The sequence below is a fragment of the Triticum aestivum genome, chromosome 5D, assembly GCF_018294505.1.
Source record: "Triticum aestivum cultivar Chinese Spring chromosome 5D, IWGSC CS RefSeq v2.1, whole genome shotgun sequence".
NCBI lineage: Eukaryota > Viridiplantae > Streptophyta > Magnoliopsida > Poales > Poaceae > Triticum > Triticum aestivum.
Window position 1 is genome coordinate 35,879,490 of NC_057808.1, and position 26,607 is coordinate 35,906,096.

General features: G+C 47.4%; 3 protein-coding genes across 3 annotated transcripts; 2 read left to right on the forward strand and 1 right to left on the reverse strand.

Moving 5' to 3' along the window:
* Positions 1–5,833: 5,833 nt before the first annotated feature.
* On the forward strand, positions 5,834–6,346 carry LOC123124195 (E3 ubiquitin-protein ligase EL5-like). Its single transcript, XM_044544857.1, has one exon. The coding sequence runs from the start codon at positions 5,834–5,836 to the stop codon at positions 6,305–6,307; it is 474 nt and encodes a 157-aa protein (XP_044400792.1). The 3' UTR covers positions 6,308–6,346.
* Positions 6,347–7,352: 1,006 nt separating this feature from the next.
* On the forward strand, positions 7,353–8,805 carry LOC123120190 (E3 ubiquitin-protein ligase Os03g0188200-like). Its single transcript, XM_044540182.1, has 2 exons — positions 7,353–7,403; positions 8,314–8,805. The coding sequence occupies exons 1-2, from the start codon at positions 7,353–7,355 to the stop codon at positions 8,803–8,805; spliced, it is 543 nt and encodes a 180-aa protein (XP_044396117.1).
* A 16,106-nt stretch (positions 8,806–24,911) lies between these two features.
* Positions 24,912–25,406, reverse strand: LOC123120191 (E3 ubiquitin-protein ligase Os03g0188200-like). The gene has a single exon (XM_044540183.1). The coding sequence runs from the start codon at positions 25,404–25,406 to the stop codon at positions 24,912–24,914; it is 495 nt and encodes a 164-aa protein (XP_044396118.1).
* Between the last annotated feature and the right edge of the window lie 1,201 nt (positions 25,407–26,607).

Below are 26,607 nucleotides of genomic sequence, written 5' to 3' on the forward strand. Positions count from 1 at the left end.
AGTCAAGTAGAGGCATACTAGTGACACTCTGTTTGTCTATGTATTCACACATGTATTATGTTTCCGGTTGATACAATTCTAGCATGAATAATAAACATTTATCATGATATAAGGAAATATATAATACTTTATTATTGCCTCTAGGGCATATTTCCTTCACGTATGTCAAATGAACGCTTCCAAAAGCTCCAGGCAAGTCTCACAAAGGGTCTTATTCAGTGAGGTGATAGTTTGCTTGCCCAACCGAGTAGGGAGGTGCTTATTAAATCAGTGGCCGGGGCTTTGCCAGCCTATATAATGGGTATTTTCAAACTCCCCTACTCGGTGTGTGGTGACCTCAAGAGGACAGTGAGGATCAAATTTTTATTGGGGATCCTCGAAAGGCAAAAGGAAAGTACATTGGAGAGGTTGAGATCATCTTATCCAACCTAAGGATAAAGGTAGCGTCAGTTTTAGAGACTTCCAATGTTTAATCAAGCCTTGTTGGCCCGTCAAGCTTGGCGATTGCTATCTAATCCGGATAGCTTGTGTGCTATGGTGCTCAAGGCAAGATACTATCCACAAGGGAAACTTGAGGACATGGTGGTCACAGGAAAGACATTGTCATCGTGATAAGCTACAAGCCATGACCTTGATCTTTTGGAAAAAAAAAGGGTTTGATATGGAGGGTCAGCAATGATAAAAGCATCCAGGTTTGGAGAGATAACTGGATTCCCCGTCCATTTTCTAACAAGCCAATTTCACCACAAGGGCTATGCAGGATCCGTTTTGTATCAGACCTACTGAATGACAATGGCTCTTGAAATGTTGGGTTATTGCAGCAACTTCATGCCAGCATATGTGGATGAAATTGAGAAGATTAGGATGTCACCCAGATTAGGAGAAGATGTGATAGCTTGGGGTCCTGGTAGATTTCGAGTTTTTTCTATCAGGTCTACGTACAAGTTGGCTTTTGATGAAACGCAAAGGGGAAATGCTGCCTCAACTAGCACTTCAGTTTCAGGAGGTAGAAGTTGCTAGCAATTCATATGGAAGTGTGGGGTTGCACCCACTGTCCGGAACTTTGCCTAGTGGCTAGCAACCAATGCCTTACGGACATGGAAGAATAAGGATAGGATAGGACTTGAGCCAACAAGTGTGTGTCCTGTATGTGGTATGGAAGAGGAGGACAATTACCATCCTTTCTTGAGGTGCCAATTTGGCGCGACCTTTATTTGGCTATGTCCAAAGTGTGGACGCTACCAGCAATGGAGTCGGCAATTCGCAATGGCAAAGAATGGCTCCTTCATTAATTAGCTCCTTTGAACGACGTCCAGCGCGGTATGATGTGGCTGATCTTCTGGAGAAGTTGGTACGTACGCAATGAGCTTGTCCACCACAAACCAGCCCCAACAATGGATGCTTCTACCAAATTTCTGTAGAACTACTTGGACGCCTTGATTGTTATTAAGCTGAACAGCGACGCAGATCTAGCCAAAGGAAAGACTGCAATATTGTATGACCGGGATGCTTCTTCCAAACTTTCAGAACCTGCCTCTATTGTTTATCGCTGGAGTCTGCCAGTTCATGGGTGGTCTAAATTGAATACTAACGGTTCATATATGTCGAGCGATTCTACAGGCGCCGGAATGATACTACGCAACAATATGGGTGCGGTCATGTTTTCTGCATGGAGGGCGTTAGTCTCTTGCAGAGATGCACTGCAGGTGGAGCTATGCGCGTGTATGGAGGGCTTATCATCATAATCCAGAGAAGCGAAACACTAATTGTCATCGAGATGGACTCAAGTAGTGCAGTGTCTATGATTTCAGGTGAAGAGGTGGACCGCTCCATGTATGCCTCATTGGTAAAGAGATTAGATTCTTAATGGGCCTTAGACAAATTTGTATTACTTATGTTCCTCGTTCCCAGAATAAGGCTAGTGATAGTTTAGCAAATTTTGCTAGACGGACTATGAATTGGCTTGGGCCCGGTCCTGTTGAGACCTTGCCAATTGCCCATGATGATTGTAAGGACCTCGTGATTGAGTAATACAAGTATTTCTCCCACAAAAGAAAAATATTTTATTTACACATGAAATACATTCATATGTACATGTGGAATCTTTTTCAGAACTTCTTTGAAACTGTAAATTTTGATTTGAAAGTTTTTACGGAAGGGCTCCATGGAACGCGAGCTCCATAACATCTCACTCATGGCAGGTAGTGTCAATATACAAAATTTGAGTTAGAATGTACTAAATTTTGTCATCTGTAGACCAGGAGAGGTCTGAATCCGGGGTTAAATGCACATAACTATCACTTTCGTGTCACTATTAGCAGAAAACCACCTCTTTGCGATTCGTGACATTTCACACTGAATCGAATTTCTGAGACTGGCAAAAAACATTGATCGAAAATGTTAAGTGTTTTGATGATGTCACTAATTTTGGGTTGTCAAGCATGGCAACTTTCTTTCGGATGACAAGTTTCAATTTAATTTTTGGATTTGTTTTTTCTTTTCGGATGACAATTTTAGTTGTAAAAAATGCTAGGACCAAAGTGCTTCGTGCCACATGTGTGACACTTATCATTTGGGAATGAGAAGAGCTCGCGTGCAACAAGCAACAAAACACAAAGGGGGAAAAATAGGGCTCGTCACAGCATCTACAGCCAGGCGTTTCAAACCCGCCTCATACGCCTGGATGGGCCGCCCGGTCACTGTCCAGTCACAAAATTTTGACCCAAACGGGCGCCTCAATGGGCCTCAAACGCCCGGGCTGACCGGCACCCCTCATATACATGCCAAATATGGGGCAGACATGGGGGCGCCCAGGCACGTCCGCCACGTTAAACCCGGCCCACGCCGGCCCACCTGACCCCACATATATTCATCCCCATATGTTCGTTGGACCAAACCGTGGCCGCTTCACACTCCTTTCCTCTCCACTCCCTCCTCCACCTGAGCTCACCTCCAGCGGTTTCCAGCCGTCTTCGGCATGGCGGGCAGTGGATCTGACTTCGACCAGTGCGGATCGGTCGACTGGGGTATCATCCCGTGCGGGTTGGAGGAGGCAATGGCGGTCCACATTGCACTTCGCCGCTCCCGAGAGGACATCCCCTAGCCGACGAACGGATCTGTCCGGCGCGACACCATTGCGTCGGCTCAACGAGTGCTCGGGTCCTCTCGGGTTGGATCATAGCCGTGCCGGCAGCCGGAAAATCTCTCCTTCCCCATCACCGGTTGGGCAGACTATGAGTCCCACCGGGAACGGGCAGCCCGCTGTGGGAGTAGAGGATAAGGGCCGCCGAGGACCGTATCACGGCGGAAATGGCGGCGGCGCGGGCGGCCCCAGAGTTGGAAGCCATCCGCACCTGCATTGTGAAGAAACGGTACCGGAGGAACACGCGCGCCCTCGCCCGACACTAGTAGGGAAAAGCTTATACACAGACGCTTACTAGTAGCGTGAGTTTATACCCCTCGCTACTGCTACTTACTAGTAGCGCGGGTTTTTACCCCTCGCTACTACTAAGTTGATAGTAGTAGCGCGGGTTTTTAACCCCCGCTACTACTAAGCGGTCTCTACCGTGCCCCCGGGGGGACATGCCATAGTAGTAGCGAGAGTTATAAACCCGCGCTACTACTAAGTTGATAGTAGTAGCGCGGGTTCTTACCCCTCGCTACTACTAAGCGGTCTCTACCGTCCCCCCCCCCCCCCGCGGAACATGCCATAGTAGTAGCGAGGGGTAAAAACCCGCGCTACTACTAAGTACTGGGTTTTTTAACAGCCCTGAAATCCCCATCTCCTCGTCCAAATCACTCCTCTCCCCCGTCCCTCTCCTCCTCTCTCTCTCGACAGGCTCTCCCATGGCGCTCCTGCCCATGTGCCGCGTCTCCTCCTCCATGGCGCTCAACGAGGCTGTCGCCTCGCGCCGCTGGCATCCAAGAGCTCGCCGGTCTTCCCCCTCGCCTCCCGCCACCACACCAGAGCGCCTCACCACCAACGACTACCCCCGGTGCTCCCTCCGTCTCCTTCCTCTCTCCCTTCTTTCTCTTTTTCCTTCTGCCCTCTGGTTTCACTCACCCTCCCATGTCCTTGCCCATGCAGGTCATCGTCATGGATGACCAGGAGCTCGCTGCCTTGGCTGCGAAGAGGAGCCCCACGCCGCCGCCTTGCTCAGCCACGGATCCGGGCCCTCTGCAGCAGCCGGCGCTGGATCTTGTCTGCCTCTGCCCTTCCGCAGCTCCGGTGACCCCTAGCGTCTCTGGATCGAAGCATTGCTGCCATTAACAGCACGCACGGGATTGAGAATTTTTTTTTTTTGTTTTTGAAATTAATAGTAGTAGCGCGGGTGGCACCCATGCTACTACTAACAGATATAGTAGTAGCGGGGGCGCACACGCGCTACTACTACAAGTTAGATGTAGCGCCGTAATAGTTGCGCGGGTGCCCGCGCTACTACTAGCTATTTAACCCGCGGTACTACTAGGCTTTTCCCTAGTAGTGCAAGAGCATAATTGAGCGGTCCGTGCCATGGCCGGACTGCCACCGAAGGAGGAGAAGGAGGACAGTGACGGCAATGACTGCTCCGGCGACGATTAGATCAGGCTCGATCCCTATTGCGTCTTCGACCGGTACTTCCGCGAGAAGGATGGCAAGGGCGCCGGGAATGGCAGGGGCAGCCACGGATGATCTCCACCATAGCCAAACATGCCTATCGTAGTCCGATGGCATGCTTAGTGTGGTGATGGAGTAGTCAGACGATGTGTGTGCATCGACGTAGTTGCATGAATTTGAGATATGATAATTGAGGTGTTCGGTTGTAGATTACATTTTTTGAGACGTGACCGGTTAGTGTCCGTGAACGCCACGGACGTTTGAGGGGCCGGATTTGTCCATCATGGTTGTTGATGCTCTCAGCAACCAAATGAGCGCCCGAATCTTGGTAACAGTTCGTGCAGGCAGAAAAGTGAGTGCACCAAATGAAAGAAAGAAACAGTCGAATGTTGCTTAGGGGTAATTGACGAGATACGAGTGTACGGTCTTCATTAGCCAACGCAAATTAAGCCACGGCAACCCCTTGACCGCTGAAATTTTGCTCCCGGACCCGGTTTCATTTCACGAGACCACACAGAATAGTACTACTAAAAAATTCCAGAGTCTCCAAGCAGGCGCAGCTGGCCAACGGGTTACGAACAGGTCAGAAATTAAGCCTCATTCTTTCAGCCTAAACGCATGAACCCCGCAAAACAGCTAGTACTAGGCCAATAATCTGCAGGCTCTTTCTCCTGGCGAAGTTGCATGGTGGTCGTATAAGTACACGGAGTATTATACTACTGGCACGTGAACCATTGACGCGTGCAACAAGCAATCGTTAAAAGAGTATACTTTGACGAGGAACAGCCGGTAATTACATAATCAGTTTTGCTACGTCTCAGTCGACTTAGACTTCGTTATGTCTCAGTCGATGTTATATTCCATTGATCTTGCATTAAGATTCGTACAAAATTTTTTTTTCAGTTTTTTTTCTTTTTCTTCTCATATACTATATCACTTGAGTAAGACTTGATTAAGTCTCAGTCGACTGAGACCTAGACACACCCTTACATAATATTCAAACGTGATGTCTAATTGGCTTGGCAATTAGCTAGTAGCGCGTTGATTTGGATTTGGACCGGGCTAATTCGTTCTCACTGAGTATACATATGCACGTCCGAAGGCTGATGCCAGAGATCTGATTTGATCTCGACCCGTGACGTCGCCGGCAGCTTGACGCACCCACGGACAATATATTGAGACTTGAGAGGGGCACGACCGGACGGGTTGCGGTTGGATATTGCCGCGAGAGACCACATGCCGGGCTCCACCGTGCTGCTGATCGGCGCCTCCATGGCCGCGCTCCTCGTCGTCTCCCTCTTCACCTTCCTCTGCTCCAACCGGCGCCAGGCGCACCGCGCGTCGCCGTCGCCGTCACAGCGGAGCGTCGTCGACGTGGAGCTCGGCCTGCGGCGGCCGTGCGGGATCGACGAGGCCGTCCTGGCCGCGTACCCGACCACGGTGTACTCCTCGGCGGCGAGCCGACGGGACGAAGGCCAGATAGCTGCTGCGGTCACCGCGTCGGCCGATGGTGGCCAGCCGCCGGACGAAAAGCACACAACGTGCGCGGTGTGCCTGGCCGAGTACGCAGATGGCGACGAGCTCCGGTGGCTACCGGGGTGCCGGCACGGGTTCCACCGGCCGTGCGTTGACGAATGGCTGCGGCGGCGGCCGAGCTGCCCGCTCTGCCGCACGTCGCCGCCTCCGCCGCCTGCGGCTATCAACTCCTGAACTGTCACGGCGTCGCCAAAATGTGTCGTACGAGGTCGAGAACTTTCCACGTCTCCTAGGGAGCAACATTCGCTCCATGCATGCATGCACTAGCTAGGGCAGAGTGGGAACACGGTAGTGCGTGGGTCTAATGGACCACCCATTTGTATTCATCCCTTGGCTCATATTTATTCATGTACGTACAATGCACCGTGTGAAGTTCTAAGGGACGCAAATTTTTTGAACAGGGACCAGAAACGTCATCCAACGCTTCTATTTTTACCCGCATTTAAACCAACCAGATGAAATTCATGCAAACCGACCGATATTCATCAAAGTTCGGATAGAAAATAGCACGAATCATCCATAGCATGTAAATTAAGTTTAGCACAACAATGTCTCAACTTCGGCTAGATTCCAAATGTCCAACACATTTTTCATCAACGGATCATGTTGTTCCACACAAATTTTCATTTTAGCTTCATCCAACAGTATGTGCATGTAAAGGGTCGTCCCTCTGCCCTATTGTTCACCACGGTAACGCGTGTGGGTTACATATAAAGAAAGAAAGAAAAAGCTAGGATTTTTGTAGGGATCTCGTCGCGGACTGCAACTTGAGCCTTGAGGAGGAAGGAGCTCATCGGCGGATGCTACCTTCCTTGATGCTACGCAAGGACGATCCCGTGGATGTAGCATTTTCGCTTGTTGACCGCTAAAATTTTGCTCCAGGTCCAGTTTCATTCAACGAGATGACACAGAGACTAGTGCTACTAAGAGCATCTATAGTCGAACCCCTATTACCTTCCTAAACGTCTAAACGCATGTCTGGCCTGTGTCCAATTTAAAAAAATTAAACCAAACGGACCCGTCATTTTATCCCTAAACGTCCGAACTAACCGTACGAGGCATACCTCAAACCCGTCTCAAATCTGGGGCTGCCCATTCAAGCCCGGGCACGGGCACCTCATCTCCACGTCGCAGCCCTCCCACGTGGTCCCACATGCAGCCACACACTCTATCCTCTCTCCCTCATCTCTCTGTTGGTCGCCCGCGTCCTAGCCGCCGCATGCCGGCCGGCCGCCTCGTGCCCGCCAGTCACCCGCGTCCTAGCAGCTGGGTGCGCCCTGCCCGCCGGCCGCCCACGTGCCCGCCGCTGCTCGCGTGCTAGGCGTCCGCGTGCCTGTCGCTGCTCGTGTCCTAGCCGCTGCGTGCCCGCCGGCCGCCCGCGTGCCCGCCGCTCCTCGCATCCTAGCCGCTGTGTGCCCGCTGGCCGCCGCGTGCCCACCGCTGCTCGCGTCCTGGCCATGTCCGGTGTGTGCAACTCACGCCCTTGGTCGCGTCCGGTGCATGCAGCCCGCGCCCCTGGCCGCCGCATGCGTGCACAGCCGCGCTGTGGCTAGCCGCTGCGTGTGCGCTCGAGCATGTTCCCGCAGAGTGTCGGAGCTCGCGCGCCCTTGAAGATCAGCGCCGGATCTCGCCGCCATGGTCGTTACGTGCTCTGGCGAGGTCGCACGCAATATGTTCGTCGAAATGCCTTGAAATAAGGACGAATATTTGAGGTGAGTGGTTATTTGACAGAAAATATGAAGGATCAAACCGGACACGCCCGGACACTGGCGTGTCCGCGAGCATTTGAGGGACTAGATTTGCTTATTGCGGCCGTAGATGCTCTAACAAATTCCAGATTCCAGAATCACCAAGCAGGGCGCAGCTAGCCAACGGGTTACGAACTGTTCAGAAATTAATCCTCTTTCAACGCATGAACCCCGCAAAACAGCTAGTAGTGCTAGACTAATCTGCAGGTTCTTTTCCTGGCAAAGTTACACGGTGGTCAAACGTGCGTGACGCCTAATTACGACTGCCGCATTAATTTGGATTTGGACCGGACTTTAGAATTCCTTGGCAGTGAGTATACATATGTACGGGGCTGATGCCAGTGGTCTGATTTGATATCGACCGTGACGTGGCCGGCAGCTTGACGCACGCACGCACGGACCAACAGCACACATACTGGCACGGCCCGACAGGTTCCGTTGTACTACTACGATATTGCTGCGAGCGACCACCATGCCCGGCTCCGCCGTGGTGCTGATCGGCGCCTTCGTGGCCGCGCTTCTTGGCGTCTCCCCTCCACCGTCGTCCTCTGCTCCAACCGGCGCCAGGCGCACCGCGCGTCGCCGTCGCCGTCACAGCGGAGCGTCGTCGACCTCGAGCTCGGCCTGGGGCGGTCGCCGTGCGGGATCGACGAGGCTGTCCTGGCCGCGTACCCGACCGCGGTGTACGCGTCGGCTGCGAGCCGACCGGGCGAAGGCCAGAGCCAGGTGGCTGCTGCCGCCGCGACGGTCGAAGATGGCCAGGCGCCGGGAGACACGCGCGACACGACGTGCGCCGTGTGCCTGGCCGAGTACGCAGACGGCGACGAGCTCCGGTGGCTGCCGGGGTGCCGGCACGTGTTCCACCGGCCGTGCGTCGACGAATGGCTGCGGCGGCGGCCCAGCTGCCCGCTCTGCCGCACGTAGCCGCCTGCGGCTATCGACTCCTCAACGGTCACGGCGTCCGTATAGCGCCAAAGTGTGTCGTACGAGGTTGACAACTTTCCATGTTTTCTAGGGAGCAACATACGCGACGAGTGCCTCTACGTCCGCGCCGGAAGAAATGTCTCACGGAGCCTCCATGCACGCATGCATGCACTAGCTAGAGCAGAGTGTAGAAGAGGAACACGGTACGTAGTGCATGCGTCTTGTATTCATCCCTTGGCACATGCATCCTTATTCAGTGTACAAACAAAACAAACAAACAGCCTAGCCCTAGCTAATGCCCGGGATAGATTGCCTGTCGTGTCGTATCGTGTCGGGACCATTTCCTAGTGCGGCAACGGATGGTGTAGCTAGTTCGCGTACGTACATGTCTCCTAATGGAGCCACACCCGCCGCAGAGAGATAGCATAGTACACCGCCACTAGTAGAAAACAGGGTTTTACTTCGGGCCTAGCCAGCCCATTAGTCTTGGTTCTTCACGAACCGGGATCCATAGGGGGCATTAGACCCGGTTCGTGAGCCCAGGGGGCGGCCGGGGCCTCGTGGGCATTGGTCCCGGTTCGTCTGGATCCATTTGTCCTGGTTCTAAGCACGAACCGGGACCAATGGACCGCGCTCCTGGCCCACAGCCATTGGTACCGGTTTGTGCCTAGAACCGGTACAGAAGGGGGGTTTTAGTTCCGGTTCCTGCCACAAACCGGGACAAATAAGTTGCCTATATATACCCCATCGCCGCAGCAGAGCACTCCATAGTGCTCTGTTTTTTTGCTGGCCGGCGAGGGGAGGGCATTGGGTGCTCTAGCTCACCTCCTATGCACACGAGGTGTTTGATGAAATGCCCGAGCCACACTAGTTAAGCTTCCTCCTCTCGAAGCTCGACCTCGGAGCTCCATTTTTCCCGAGATTTGTCTAGGTTTAGCGGTCCGTCACACATTGTCCCCGTTTTCACCGTCGTCGATCGCCCGCGCCGATCTCGTCGCCGGCACCACCGTGGTGAGCCTCTTGTTCTTATCTTCTTTCTGATTTTCTTACTTTAGATAGATACTTGTTTGATTTTCTTACTTTAGATAGATACTTGTCTGATTTTCTTACTTTTGACACACATAATTATATATAATGCACGCAGATGAATCGGAAATGGATGTACGGTGACAGACACACCTTCGAGTACATTAAGGGCATGCATAATTTTCTCGAAGTGGCTGAGGCAAACAAGCAGAATGGTTTTATGTGTTGTCCATGCCCTAAATGTGGGAATACGAAGTCTTACTCTGACCGGAAAATCCTTCACACCCACCTGCTTTACAAGGGTTTCATGCCACACTATAATGTTTGGACGAGGCACGGAGAAATAGGGGTTATGATGGAAGACGGCGAAGAAGAAGAGGACGATGACAACTATGTGCCCCCTGAATACGGTGATGCTGCAACGGGGGGAGCTGCTGAAGATCAAGAGGAACCAGGCGATGTGCCCGATGATGCTGCAACGGGGGAAGCTGCTGAAGATCAAGAGGAACCAGACGATGTGCCTGATGATGATGATCTCCGCCGGGTCATTGTCGATGCAAGGACGCAATGCGAAAGTCAAAAGGAGAAGCTGAAGTTCGATCGCATGTTAGAGGATCACAAAAAAGGGTTGTACCCCAATTGCGAAGATGGCAACACAAAGCTCGGTATCGTACTGGAATTGCTGCAGTGGAAGGCAGAGAATGCTGTGCCTGACAAAGGATTTGAGAAGCTACTAAAAATATTGAAGAAGAAGCTTCCAAAGGATAACGAATTGCCCGACAGTACGTACGCAGCAAAGAAGGCCGTATGCCCTCTAGGATTGGAGGTGCAGAAGATACATGCATGCCCTAATGACTGCATCCTCTACCGTGGTGCGTACGAGGATTTGAACACATGCCCGATATGCGGTGCATTGCGGTATAAAATCAGACGAGATGACCCTGGTGATGTTGACGGCGAGCCCCGCAGGAAGAGGGTTCCTGCGAAGGTGATGTGATATGCTCCTATAATACCACGGTTGAAACGACTGTTCAGAAACAAAGAGCATGCCAAGTTGATGCGATGGCACAGTGAGGACCCTAAGAAAGACGGGAAGTTGAGAGCACCCGCTGACGGGTCGCAGTGAAGAAAAATCGAGAGAGAGTACTGGGCTGAGTTTACACGTGACCCAAGGAACGTATTGTTTGGTTTAAGCGCGGATGGCATTAATCCTTTCGGGGAGCAGAGCGGCAATCACATCACCTGGCCCGTGACTCTATGTATGTATAACCTTCCTCCTTGGATGTGCATGAAGCGGAAGTTCATTATGATGCCAGTTCTCATCCAAGGCCCTAGGCAACCCGGCAACGACATTGATGTGTACCTAAGGCCATTAGTTGAAAAACTTTTACGGCTGTGGAATGGAAACGGTGTACGTACGTGGGATGAGTACAAACAGGAGGAATTTAACCTACACGCGTTGTTGTTTGTAACCATCAACGATTGGCCCACTCTCAGTAACCTTTCAGGACAGACAAATAAGGGATACCACGCATGCACGCACTGTTTAGCTGACACCGAAAGTATATACCTGGACAAATGCAGGAAGAATGTGTTCCTGGGCCATCGTCGATTTCTTCCGACCAACCATCAATGTCGAAAGAAAGGCAAGCATTTCAAAGGCGAGGCAGATCACCGGAAGAAGCCCGCCATGCGTCCCGGTGATCACGTACTTGCTATGGTCAATGATTTACAAGTAATCTTTGGAAAGGGTCTCGGCGGACTAGCTGTTCCGAATGACGCTGAGGGACGCGCACCCATGTGGAAGAAGAAATCTATATTTTGGGACCTACGTTACTGGAAAGACTTAGAGGTCCGCTCTTCGATCGACGTGATACACGTGACGAAGAACCTTTGCGTGAACCTGCTAGGCTTCTTGGGCGTGTATGGGAAGACAAAAAATATAGCCGAGGCACGGGAGGACCTGCAACGTTTGCACGAAAAAGACGGCATGCCTCCAAAGCAGTATGAAGGTCCTGCCAGCTATGCTCTTACCAAAGAAGAGAAGGAAATCTTCTTTGAATGTCTGCTTAGTATGAAGGTCCCGACTAGCTTCTCGTCGAATATAAAAGGAATAATAAATATGCCAGAGAAAAAGTTCCAGAACCTAAAGTCTCATGACTGTCACGTGATTATGACGCAATTGCTTCCAGTTGCATTGAGGGGGCTTCTACCAGAAAACGTCTGATTAGCCATTGTGAAGTTATGTGCATTCCTCAATGCAATCTCTCAGAAGGTGATCGATCCAGAAATCATACCAAGGCTAAGGAGTGATGTGGTGCAATGTCTTGTCAGTTTCGAGCTGGTGTTCCCACCATCCTTCTTCAATATCATGACGCACGTCCTAGTTCATCTAGTTGACGAGATTGTCATTCTGGACCCCGTATTTCTACACAATATGTACCCCTTTGAGAGGTTCATGGGAGTCCTAAAGAAATATGTCTGTAACCGCGCTAGGCCAGATGGAAGCATCTCCATGGGCCATCAAACAGAGGATGTCATTGGGTTTTGTGTTGACTTCATTCCTGGCCTTAAAAAGATAGGTCTCCCTAAATCGCGGTGTGAGGGAAGACTGACTGGAAAAGCCACGCTTGGAGGGGACTCAATAATATGCAGGGACGGATATTCTTGGTCTCAAGCACACTACACAGTTCTACAGAACTCTACCTTGGTGACCCCGTATGTCGATGAACACAAGAACAGTCTGCGCTCCAAACACCTGGAGCAGTGCGACGACTGGATTACATGTGAACACATCAGGACTTTCAGCAGTTGGTTGGAAACACGTCTCAGAGGTGACAACACTGTTTGTGATGAGCTGTACTCGTTGTCCAGGGGACCATCTTCGACTGTATTGACTTGTATTGACTTACAAAGGATACGAGATAAATGAGAATATATTTTACACGATCGCCCAAGATCAAAAGAGCACCAACCAAAACTGCGGTGTCCGCTTTGATGCAGCAACCGAGAGGGGAAAGGACACATATTATGGTTACATAGTGGACATATGGGAACTTGACTACGGGCATGATTTTAAGGTCCCTTTGTTTAAGTGCAAATGGGTCAATCTGTCAGGAGACGGGGTACAGGTAGACCCACAGTACGGAATGACAACAGTGGATCTGAACAATCTTGGGTACACTGACGAACCGTTCGTCCTAGCCAATGATGTGGCATAGGTTATCTATGTGAAGGACATGTCTACCAAACCGAGAAAAAGAAAAGATAAGAAAACGAATACATCATACGATGAGCCAAAGCGCCACATAGTTTTTTCAGGAAAAAGGGACATCGTGAGAGTGGAGGGCAAGACAGACATGTCCGAAGATTATGAAAAGTTTCATGAAATTCCTCCCTTCAAAGTCAAGGCTGACCCAAGCATCCTGATAAATGATGAAGATTATCCATGGTTACGACGCAATAACGAAAGGACACAAGCGAAGAAAAACTGAAGACTTTCTGTCCACAACTATTATGATGATACCATGCCAACTTTCAACCTTTCCGTAGTTCATTTGAAATGCCTGTTGTAACAGACGAGTTTCCGTATGAAATCCTGATACTTCGAAAGAGATTGTCCGTTTTGTACCCGAAGTGCATCCAGTTTTTGTCGTAACCCTCTCAACTTTCTTGCACATGCAAAAATAATTAAAGTATTTTCTGTTCAAAATCATTAAAAGCAAAAAGAATTTTCATAAAGAACTTTTTTGTTACAAACTTTAATAGCAAAAAGAATTATCATAAAATAAAATAAATAAGTAATTAGAAACAAAATAATATAAACTTTAATAAAATATATAAGTAGAAACAAAATAAAATAAAATAAAATAAACTTTAATAACATAAATAAAATTTATGAAACTAAAATTATCAAAGTATTTTCTGTTCAAAACATTATAAGCAACCTCTAGTATTATTGAAACTAAAATTATATAAAATTGATGCAACTAAAATTATCAAAGTATTTTCTGTTCAAAATCATTAAAAGCAAAAAGAATTTTCGTAAAGAACTTTTTTTGTTAGAAAATTTAATAGCAAAAAGAATTATCATAAAGTAAAATAAATAAGTAATTAGAAACAAAATAAAATAAAATAAATAAGTTTTTTGTTGTAAGTATAAACAAAATAAAATAAATAAAGCAAAAAAGAAAACAAAAAATAGGGAAAAAATAAAAAATATGCCACCTACTGGGCCACGACTGCCTGAATACGACTAGAAACCCATCCATGGGCCAGGATTCAGGCCCGCAGAAGGCCCAGTAGGCCATCAGGCATAGCAGTGACAATTAGGCCCGTAAGCCTGCAATGGAGAGGAGCTTGAGAGGGGTGCGGCAGTGGGGCTTATAAACCACTGCGCGCCCCTCTCAGCTAGCAAGGTGGGACTAAACTTTCGTGCCGCGACGCGGGCAGCACAAGGCTTTTAGTCCCGGTTGGTGCCACCAACCGGGACTAAAGGTGCGCATTGGTACCGGTTCATGCCACCAACCGGTACCAATGCCCCCCCTTTAGTCCCGGTTGGTGCCACCAACCGGTACCAAAGGCATCTGCTTCCCGCCCTTTGGGCTGCTGAAAAGAGACCTTTGGTCCCGGCTGGTGGCACCAACCGGAACTAAAGGAGGGCATTGGTACCGGTTTGTGCCACCAGCCGGGACCAATGCCTCGTCTATATAACCATGACTTGTGAATTTTTCGCTCAGTTCCTCATTCTCCTGCCGCGACGCCGCCAGGCTGCCCGTCTGCCTCGCCGTCGCCGTCGTCGCCCCTGTCTCCGACGCGCCGCCCCGACGCCGTCCTGCCCCGGCCCGACGCCGTCGCCGCCCCGCGCCGCCCCTGCCCCGACGCCGCCGGCCCTGCCTCCTCGTCGCCGTCGCCGCGCACCCTGTGAGCGCCGCCCCGATCCCCTCCTCCTCCTCCTCCTCCCTGTAATGGTCGCCGCCGCTGCCGCCGCGCCGCCTATTATGTGTAGTTTAGATGTTGTAATTTAGTTGTATTAATTTGGATGTGTAGTTTAGATGTGTAGTTAATTTAGTTGTTGTAATTTAGTTGTATTAATTTAGATGTGTAGTTTAGATTTTTTTGGTGATATTATTGTTGAATATGCAAATGTTTGTATGTTCATATGCAAAGAATATGTCAATTTTTTCATAGAATTTTTATGATTCTTTTCTGTTGTAATTTTGTTCATAGAATTTTTATGATTTTTTCCTGTTGTAATTTTGTTCATAAAATTTTTATTATTTTTTTTTCATAGAATTTTCTTTGTCAATTTATGTATATGTTCATATTGTGTAGGAATCTGAATATTGTGTATGATCAAAGTCATTTATGTATATGTTCATAAGAAAAAGAAGGAGAGAAAAAAGGAAAATAAGAAGAGGAAGAAGGAGGAGAAGAAGAAGAATAAGAAGAGGAGAGGAAGAAGAGGAGAAATAAATAAGAAGATGAAAAGAAGAAAAAGAGGAGAAGAAGAAGGAATAGAGGAGAAGAAGAAGAAATAGAATAATATATTATTCTATTTTTCTTCTTCTCCTCTATTCCTTCTTCTTCTCCTTTTTTTTTCGATCTCCTCCTCTATTCCTTTCTTCTTCTCCTCTTTTTTTCTTCTTCTTCCTCTTCTTATTTTTTTATCGGGTATGTCGTTGTCGATATACCCCCCTCCCCGATAACTTTTAGTAAGTACTACTTAGAAAGTGTTTAATAGAATTAGTTAGAAAAATAATAGAACTAGTTAAACTAGTTTATTTTTAGTAAGTACTACTTTATTCTATTTATAGTAAGTGCTTAGTAGTTGAACTAGTTGATTTAATAAAACTAGTTTATTTTACTATAGAAGTAGTTTATTTTTAGCAAGAAAATTAATAGAACTAGTTTATTTTTTAGTTAAAGCAATTATTCCCGCATTGACGTCGACGATGCCTATCCCGCATCCTCGTCGTCGACTCGGCGGAGGAGGCCGGCTTGATCAGAGGGGCCATGTCCGGGACTGGGCTCCGCCGGGCTGGTTTTGGGAGGTGCTACCTTCCGGGGGGCGTAGGTTGGTGAGGAGCCAGCCCGTCGTTGACCCGATCCTTGTTTGGTGGCGGTCGCGTGGGCCAGTGACGGTGCCGAGGCTTCCGGACACCGCGGAGGTGGTACGTCACCGTGTCAGCGAGGAGGACGAGCACGTCCGTCGCTACATGGTTGCGTTGGAGGGCAGGTTCGACAATACCTGGCAGGTTCTTCAAGGATCTCACTGGAGCTATGATCCTGTGATGGTTCCTTCTCTTTGGGTGTCCACCGCCCGCGCTGATACCCGTCGGGCGCTACGGTTCTAGCTGTACTAGCGATGCTATATGTATGATAGTATTCGAGGTGTATTAGTGATAATATTCGACGATGTACGGACGCATGGAGATGATGTAGTTTTGCTTATAATTGAATGCATCCTAATTTGAATACTACTTTATTTTGCGATTTGATTTTGCTTATTGAATGCTCAAATTGGAAAACTACTCCTACTTTGAATGCTAAAATTGGAGAGCACTATGCAAGGCGTATGCATATGATTAGTTGATAGCTTATAGGGTTTTTGTTTTCGCAGAAATCTAGGAGCCCCCCCTCCATCATCCCCGCCGTCGTCCCCGTCACCGACCCCCTCCGACCTCGAGGTGAGACCAGCCAAATCCTTTTTTAGAAAGATAATTAAACGATATTTCGGGTTGACTTTAAGTCTGTCGAGTCTCCACCATATATGAGAGGACGAAGAATCCCGATTGTTGTCGTGGGGGTAGCTTCTCCTTCGTTCCCGTGTGCTAGACAATTTGGTGTAATGCACTCGGGAACGAAAGGAGGAGCTACCATCACCGACGGTCGCAAATGTCAGAGAGGAATCAGTGAGGGAGAGTTCCACCATATATATATGAGAGGACGAAGAATCCCGACTGTTGTCGTGGGGGTCGCTTCTCCTTCGTTCCCGTGTGCTAGACATTTTGGTGTAATGCACTCGGGGATGAAAGGAGGAGCGACCATCACCAACGGTCGAATGTATACACCACGTGAGCTGAGAGTTTTCAAGAAAAGACTCGACAGACCGATAGTCAGCCCGTGATGAATAATAATGATCTAACTTAGGTTTTTTAGTACATATATTTAATTGTAGACTTTAATATTTGAATTATGAACATAGGAAATGTCGTACTCGGACGACGAAAGTCTCCCGGGGGAGTGCGACTGGTGCCACGACGACCGAGGTCTATGCGACAGGCCTCACCTGGACGAAGATCGGCACTTCAGCATTAAGCTGGAGGAGACCTTCGATGTTGAAACGGTACGCAACGACGACAAGTGTTATTTTTTCATAATTAAGCACGACTTCAACTATTTCAACGTGTACTTTTCATCTTTTACAATTCGACTAGCTTATCCCATGCCATGCAAGACGCTACGTCTTGGAGAGGATGGGTTTTGAAGACCATGAAAGTATGGAAACAAAGAAAATTCACCTAAGGACCCATCATGATATAGATTTTGAAGTAAATCTGTATAATTCTGAGAGCGTAACCCATTTTGGTTGCAAAAATTGGGAAGCATTTTGCAAGATGTATGGTTTTGATGAGGGTATTCTTGGTGATCCTGACATCGAGCAAGACAATATGGACATTTGGGTCCTTGTTGATACGCCTCCAATTCTATCGCTATGTGAGTTTCTCAAACATAGTTATTAGCTAATTTATATTGTTCATTTCAAAATAGTTGACAGCTTATTTCCATTGACAGCTTATTTGATTGTTCAAACAATGTGCGGAACATGGTAGACAGAACCTACTACACCGATGGCTCTGAGTTAACTTATAAGGAGAAAACTCATCTGGTCGGATTTTGTACTGATCTTGAGAATTACAATATCTATTGTAAAACTCCTCCACATTATGGTCAATACGTGCCACTAGTGCACGTGTTGAACTACGGTAACTACTATGGAGATACCCTGGTAAGATTTCTTACTATTACGACATCCGTGCATCTTTTGCATACTTCTAAAACTAGTACATCATTGCTAACTATGAAGTTATTACTATGTTTTTCAACAGATAATCCCAGAGGATTGTGTGCCTCATCTGATGTATCAGAGTGGTCGCCTTGATGTTTTGAACATACGTCCAGGTCATCCTACGAATTTGAACTGTCCATACCGGATTTCTAAAAGAAGTGGAGACATGAAAATCAAGGAATGGAAAAAATGTATGGACAGTCGTAAGGAGGTTCTTGGAAGCAAAAGAAAGCGAAGCGCAAGAATTGAAGATAGGATGATCTCCATTCTTCATAATGGAGAGTCAGGGTCTATATTGTTTTATGCTATTTTACCTTAAAGAGGGTATTTAGGTCCTACCTAATACTGATGATCATGTGCCTAGAACAATTAAGTAGGGTTGGTTCGATGACTATGAGGATGATGATCGTATGACTTGTTATTAATAACAAGTAGAAGTTGTATGATGATGATTAGTAGGACTTGTTATTATGATGATGCATGATGCGGGCATGAAGAGTTATTGTATATCAGTGGGTGAAATGAACATGGATTGGATTGAAGTGAAGGCAACAAGCATGTGGTGCATGTCGAAAGTAGTACTAATCCAAACTTGATCAAGTTAGGATTAATATTACTTTCGACATGCACCACATGTTGCCTTCACTTTAATCTAAGCCATGTTTAGGCATAGCAGTAGCGTTGGTAAACCAAGCACAGAAATAAGAGAGGACACTTGTCTCTGTCAGCTAGCTTACACACCCTAAATTACCCCCTAACCCCCCCTTCAAAAAAACCCAGCCCCTGAAATGTTGACGCGTGGATGCCTTTTGGTCCCGGTTGGTGTCACCAACCGGGACCAAAGGCCCTCCTGCCTGGGCTGGCCGCAGCGGCCACGTGGAGGACCATCTGTCCCGGTTCATGTAAGAACCGGGACTAAAGGCCTAGGGCATTAGTAACGACCTTTTAGTCCCGGTTCCTAAACCGGGACAAAAGGCCCTTACGAACCGGGACAATAGGCCCTTTTTCTACTAGTGCACAATTCTTTTTCAGTTGTGGCACCCCTGTTTTCTGAAACAGGAGAGCTAGCTTGTAATTTTATTTCTTTTGATATTCAGCATGTACTCCGGTTAGCCAACTATCCAACTCATTTGTGTGTAAGACGTGCTTGCACATTGACTGTGACAGAAAGCTGGCTAGAAGAAACTCCTAGCATCCTGGTGAGTAGCTTCTGGCTGATGATCCAGCGAATGCTTTTATATTTGAATAAAGCTCTCAATATTGCCTGCAAAAAAACATAGAAATGAGGCAGATCGTTGTGGCTCATCAGAGTGCAGACGATCCAGCGACTTCAGTCATGTTTATTTAAGTTTTTTCTTGTCCAAGCATAGTAATATATCATACAGATAATTTGTGCAACTCTATAATGTACTATTTCTATTTCTTCTCTTGCTTTGTTGGGCTCTTTTCTGTATGTGGGAACTTGATTGGGCTCTATATCTGTCTGCGGGAGAGCTAGGACATGAGCCAATCTTAGGCCTTTTCCTTGTCCTGCCGTCTTTCTTTTTCTTGGGACAAACCTTATATTGCATCAGATTGTCGGGACGCCGCACATCCTTCACCCGTAATAGGTCTGCCCTTTTTTGTCTGGTTTTGTATAGGAAGATGCCGACCAGTTCGACTACCTTTGACCTTTGTTTCCTCCTCTTCCTCGTTCGTGTGTCTCCTATGCCCTCCCCCCAATTTTCGTCTCTCTTCTGCTTCTCGTCTCGGGGGGTAGGTGGGTGGTTCTTCTTCACCTTCTCATCCCTTCCGACATGTCTCTCTAATAGAAGGTAGGGTTTCTGTTTTGTTCTTTTTTTGTTGATGGACATGGTTACCTAGAAGCTAGGGTTTCTAATTTGTTCCTTTTTCCTCTTTCAGATCTAGTTTGAAGGTGGCGGTTGTGGCGGGTAGGCGGGTTGTTAGTCATTTCCTTAGGCATGGAGTGGACTGGGATGTGGCAGCTATGGATTAAAACCCTATTCTGACTGGTTGAAAGACACCTAGGCATTGTGTACATTTTGGGCACATTGTTGTGTTGTCGCCTCCTTTCCTTTGCTAGAGGTCCATACACTTGGGGGGGGGGGGGGGGGGGGGTCCATAGGCCCCGTTCAGGTGATGGCTACATTTTTGTTGGTTGCCCTTCTTGAAGGATTCGTTCTGGAACTGGTTGCTAATGGCGAACTTGCAAATTATGGCTTGCTCGTGTGTGTGTTGGGATGGGTCACGTCATGGTCTTTAACTGGCTCGATCTCCGACATGTTCATGGGATCTATATGGCTTCCTTGATCACACTAATTAAAGTCAGAGCGGCAATAAGATCGTACATAATGGTGATGCAAGAACCAGTGAGCCCCCCCCCCCCCAAAGCTCCTCAGCGATCAGAATTGCGGATGTCTCTTCATTGGCGCATTTGGCCAACTTTTCGCCAGTGGCTGGTGTGGTTAGTATGTAGCTTTTATTGGGTCGTGTCATTGATAACCGTCCACAGACTCTAATTCGAGGCGACATGTGATGACCATGACGCTTCTAGGCAACCTCAGCAATGTTTCACACAACTCTCTGTGTGTGTTTGGGGGGGGGTCCCTGTTTGTAGCCAGGGTGGCTGCGCTATGTGTGTTATAACCTTGTTAGTTATCCATTTTTTATTTTTTAATACAGTACAATCAAAGTCGCTCACATACACGAGCATACACTCACCCCTATGAATGCACACACGCACACTTTATCCCTACGAGCACCTCTGAGAGACTGAGCCGGCACATCATCTTGAGATTGACTTAGACACCACTCACCACAAAACGCATTTGTAGTCGACGGAAATGTATTGTCCGTCTGAACACACATCTTCGCAAGGCCTGGAATAAACCCAAAAAATGCGAGCATCAGTGTCAAGTTTAGAACTTAAACTTTGATGGGTTGGGATACCACTGTACTCCTAACCATCTTATTTGTTTAAGTGTGAAATACACTTTTGGTTGATTAAATAAAATGGCCAATGTTTTGCCAGGTTAAAAAAAGGTTGCCAGATCATATGTATATCGGTAATTCAGGGTATAGATGCCACTGATCAGCGGTTTGTCATGTGTAAATTTGTTCGAGCTGGTTTCTTATTCATTTAAAACCATGAATAGTGCGCACTCCCTCCGTCCTACTCCCTTCATTCCACAATGTAGTGTGCCTGCGCTTTTTGAGATATAAGTTTGACCATAAATTTTACCAACGAGACCAACAACGGCGGGAGCAAAAAATATACCACTGAATTCGCTATTTCGATATGAATTCAGCGATATAATTTTTGCTCCCGTCACAGTCAGTCTCATTGGTTAAATTTATGACCAAACTTGGATGTCTTAAAACGCGAGCGCACTAAATTGTGGAATGGAGAGAGTATAATATAAGAGCACTGTTATATAGGACGGAGGGAGTATTAGGCCCATCTTATTTTGTGCTAAATTTTAACCTGTAATTTAACTAATAAATTGTAAATTATATTGTTGAAAAGTTCTTTCAAATACAAATCGAATGATGTACTTTTTGTATCATATATTTTATATATTTTCATTAATATATATGGTCAAAATCTGTTTAAAAAAGACCACAGCAGTGGTTTCACACTAAACGCTGACTTCTTCTCAGCAGATGAGCTAGTCACACCTGCTGAGAATGAAGCCCTAGAAACACCTTTTATTGAAGAAGAAGTAAAGAAAGCAGTCTTTGACTCCTACCCTGATGGTGCTCCTGGACCAAATGGGATTCTTTCTTCTTCTATCAGCATTTTTGGGAGTGGATTAAGGCGGACCTGATAGCCATGTTCAATGACTTCCATAAAGGGGAATTAGATATATGTAGGCTCAACTTTGCCATGCTTACTCTCATCCCTAAGGAACCTGATGCTACTTCTATGAAAAAAATTAGACCTATCAGCCTGATCAACTGTAGTTTTAAGATTTTCTCTAAGGTCCTTACTAACAGGCTGACTAGGATTCTGCAGAGGCTAATTGCTAGTAACCAATATGCCTTCCTTAAAGGCAGATACATCCTGGAAAGTGTAGTAACTGCACATGAAGTAGTGCACTCGGTCCATTCTGGGGAAAAACAAGGCTTAGTTCTGAAGCTAGATTATGAAAAAGCTTTTGACAAAGTAGACCTTAGTTTTCTCCTGGACCTTCTTAAGAAGAGAGGCTTTGGTAGTAAATGGATTGACTGGATTCGACAGATCACTCATAATGGCTCTGTTGGGATCAAAATTAACAATACTGAAAGCAACTTCTTAGCTGGGAAAGGGCTCAGGCAAGGAGACCCTATTTCCCCTCTCCTCTTCAATTTAGTAGTAGATGTGCTAACTAAAATGCTGTCCAAAGTAGCTAATGTAACTTGATTGCTAGGCTGTGCACTGAAGTCTGCACTGGAGGGATCATTGGTTTGCAATATGCTGATGATACCCTTCTCTTTTTGGATAATAACATTACCCATGCCTCCAACCTCAAAACTGTCCTCACCGTTTTTGAGCAGGTTTCTGGGATGAGGATCAATTACTTTAAGAGTGAGCTGATTCCAATTAACATGGTAGATTCTGAATTTCTGCCTTTCCTTTCTGTCCTGGATTGCAAAGGGGGTGCTTCCCTATTAAATATCTTGGTATCCCCCTTCACCATGACAAACTTAGGAAAGAGGATATCCAACCTCTGATAGATAAGATTATGAAAATAATTGCTAGCTGGAGAGGTAAGCTCCTTTCCTATAGAGGTAGGCTTATTTTGATCCAGGCTTGCCTAGCCAGTATCCCTATCTACTTATTATCTTTCTTCAAGTTCCCTAAATGGGCCATTGAGATGATTAATTTCCAAATGGCTAACTATTTGTGGAATGACTTTGAAGGCCATAGGAAACTTCACCTAGCCAACTGGAGGTTGGTGTGTATGAAGAAAGAATTTGGAGGTTTGGGAATCCCAAACCTCCAAGATGTCAACTTATGTCTGTTAGGTTCCTGGGTGAAAAGATATTATGAGAGTGAAGGAAAACCTTGGAAAATGATCATTGTTCACAAGTACATGGTTGGTAAAGTTAATGTTTTTGCTCCTAACCTATCCCCCAGTGCTTCTAGGTTCTGGAAGGGTTTGAAAACCATCATCCAAGCACTGAAATTTGGTTATAGGTGGAACATTGGGTCAGGAGAGAAAATTAGATTTTGGGAAGATACTTGGTTTGGTACCTCTCCCTTAGCAATGCAACTCTGGCCTATCTACTCATTATGCAATGAACAAACCAAAAGTGTCAGGGAGGTATGGGATGGTACTCAACTTAAACTCACGTTTAGAAGAATTTTTGATGACAGGCTCATGGAGCAATGGTACCAAGTAGTAGAGATAGCTGGTAGCCTGACCCTTACCAATGACACTGATGCCCTAATCTGGCAACTAGAGAACAAAGGAGTTTACTCCACAAGTTCACTCTACCATGTGATCAACTTCAGGGGGGTGCAACCAGTCTTCATCCCCTCAGTGTGGAAACTTAAAACTCCTCCAAAAAGTCATGTCTTCTTGTGGCTCCTTGCCAACAACAAGCTGATGACTAGGGATAACCTTAGGTAAAGACAAATTATTAAGCCACTTGATTGTGTGTTCTGCTCTGAGGTTGAAACATGCTCGCATTTGTTTTTTGGCTGTGTGATCTCTAGACAGATTTGGCCTCTGATCTCAAGTCATTTCGGGGTGGATACTGGAACTGACTTTGAATCGGTGGCCAAATTCTGGATTGCTAACAAAAAACATTCTGCCCTCAACACTGTTAATGCTGCTGTACTTTGGTGTACCTGGAAATATAGGAACTCTATGATTTTCAATAACACCTTATGGACATCGATTAAGCAGGTGCTGAGGCTGATTTTAAAAACTATCAAGAGCTGGGTGATACTGTCCTCGGATGGGGCTGTGGAAAGGCTGGAGGCCTTCACAACACACCTCGCGACCCATCTGAGACAACCACTGATGATCAGTGGCTGATCCTGAAGAACCCTGAAGCCCCGCCGGTGGCCCCTTGGAACAAGATGAAGATCTCGGACGACGCAGTGGGCTTTTCGTCCCCCTCCAAGAAGCGCTCTGAAGCAGCAACGATGTCGAGCCCAACCTCGACCCTGGTGGCTGCCTGGTCCCCTCAAGCGGTGACTGCACCGCCGCTGAAGTCGCGCAAGGCCTCTCAGGAGCTGATCTGCATTTGAGGCATGTAGTGTGTGTGGGCGCTTATGGTCCGTGTCTTTGCCGCTTTGATTATGTAAACTTGTTGGCCTTTCGCCGCAGTCTTCCTTTGAACTGCTCCTCTCAGTGAGCTGATGTAAAAACCTTTTGGTTTCATTCGATAATGGAACCGGGGAGGGGCCTCCCTGTTCTTCTAAAAAAATCTGGCACAAAATACAAGGAAGACTAATAAATCCGGATGGAGGTAGTACGACAGGATGTCTAGTGCTACCGAGGCTTAAATGCTACCGTGATACGGGCATCTAGGTCGTCAGATTTTTAAATCGGACGGCATCCGGGAGTTGTTGGATCTGCTCGACCTATGCGCAATTTTTGGACTTCTCATAGGCTTTTTTGCAAATGTTGCAAAGTTATTGAGGCCATTAGATCTGAGAATCCGACGACCCAGAAGCTTATATCACGGTAGCACCTAAAGGTTGGTAGCACTAGATATTTTCCCGAAGCTAATAAGCTTGTTTTAGCTGACCGGGACATGGTCTCACATGGGCACATCACATGCCGATGCGGCGATGCATGACGACCTACCCACGGACTCTGCTCTAGAGCATTCATGGCGGCTTCGTACGGAACATTTCTTCTGCCACGTACTACATGTCTTTGTCATGGCAACGGCAGCATTTGGGTTCGTACGAGACATGGCATTGTACTAGGCCGCATTTCGGTTTCGCCGCCATACGACAACGGCATGCATGCATGGTCCCGATCGGCATGCTACCTTGCGCCGTGTCGGTTCAGGAGTCATCGGTGGTGGCCGCAGGCGGCGCGCGCGTGGCGGGAGGCGACGTGCGGCAGAGCGGGCAGCTCGGCCGCCGCCGGAGCCACTCGTCGACGCACAGCCGGTGGAACGCGTGCTTGCAGCCGGGCAGCCACCGGAGCTCGTCGCCGTCCGCGTACTCCGCCAGGCACACCGCGCACGTCGTGTGCGTGTCCGTGTCGTCGGGCGGCTGGTCACCGTCGGCCAACGCTTCGGCAGCAGCCATATGATCTTCCTCCCGTCGCGTCGCCACCGAGGTGTACACCGTGGTCGTGTACGCGGCCAGCACGGCGTCGTCGATCCCTGTGGCCCCGCACCCGTGGCCGAGCTCGACGTCAACGACGCTCCGCTCTGACTGCGACGGCGGCGCGCGGTGCGCCTGGCGCCGGTTGGAGCAGAGGAAGGTGAAGAGGGAGATGACGAGGAGCGCGGCCATGGAGGCGCCGATCAGCAGCACGGTGGAGCCGGGCATGGTGGCCACAGGAGCATATACTACAACCTGGCCATGCAGCTTCTATGTACTTGATTGGTTTGTGATTTGTTCGTGCGTGTCGTGCGTGCGTCGAGCTGCCGGCCACGTCACGGTCGAGACGGTCGAGATCAAATCAGATCTCTGGCATCACTGCCAAGGAACTGTAGTAGCTCAGTCCAAATCCAAATTAACGTGGTCGTTCTAATTGGCAAGCTAATTAGGCGTCACGTTACTTGACTACTCTAGTTAATTACCCGCAGTTTCTCGTCAAAGTAATACTCTTTTACGATCGCTTGTTGCATGCGTCGATGATTCACGTGCCAGTAGCGTGCCTGCAGCTAGCGTAGCTTCGTGTGCTTAGTTTCTCTGCTGTTCGTAACCTGTTGGCTAGCTGCCCTTGTAGACTCTGGAATGTGCTAGTAGTACTACTCTGTGTGTTGTCTCCTTCATTATACAAATTTACACACGTGTTTTTTCAGCAGTCAAATGACATCTGGACTTTTTTTCCCGGCATTTGTTAAGACTTGGAAAACTGATTTTTGAAAATCCCATTAAAGAGGATAAAGGAGTTCGAGCTACAAAACGAAATTTTGTACTTGACAATATGAATCCATAGTTTCTAAGTCTCAATGTATAACTAACAACTATATGAAGTGATTTCTTATGTTAACAATTTAGTCTCCACTCTTTGAAGTTGGATATGGACTAGAATCCTCGTCTGGAATAACTAAAGAGTCAGTTTGCATTCCTGTTACGGGTGCAAATGGGTATCCTTTAGGATATTCTCTAACCCTTTTTTTTAGAAACTTTCAATCCATTTATCTTTAATCATGGCAGTATAAAGAACAACAGAGGTAATAAAAATGACAACCATGTTCGTGGACAACCTAGCGACGACTACAAGCACTGGAGCGAGCCGAAGACGCGCCGCCTTCATCGCCCCTCCAGCCGGGCAAACCTTGTTTAGTACAGCCTTGCACAGTACTCCCTCTATTCCATAATGTAGTGCGAACACGTTTTTCGAGATTTAAGTTTGAACATAAATTTAACAAATGAAATGCGGGTTATGTTTCATAAAAATGGTACCATTGAATTCGTATTCAAAAGAAGTTTGCAATGATATAATTATTCAGTAACATAATTTATGTATTATTGGTCTAATTTATGATCAAACTTAAATCTTTAAAAGCGTGTGCGCACT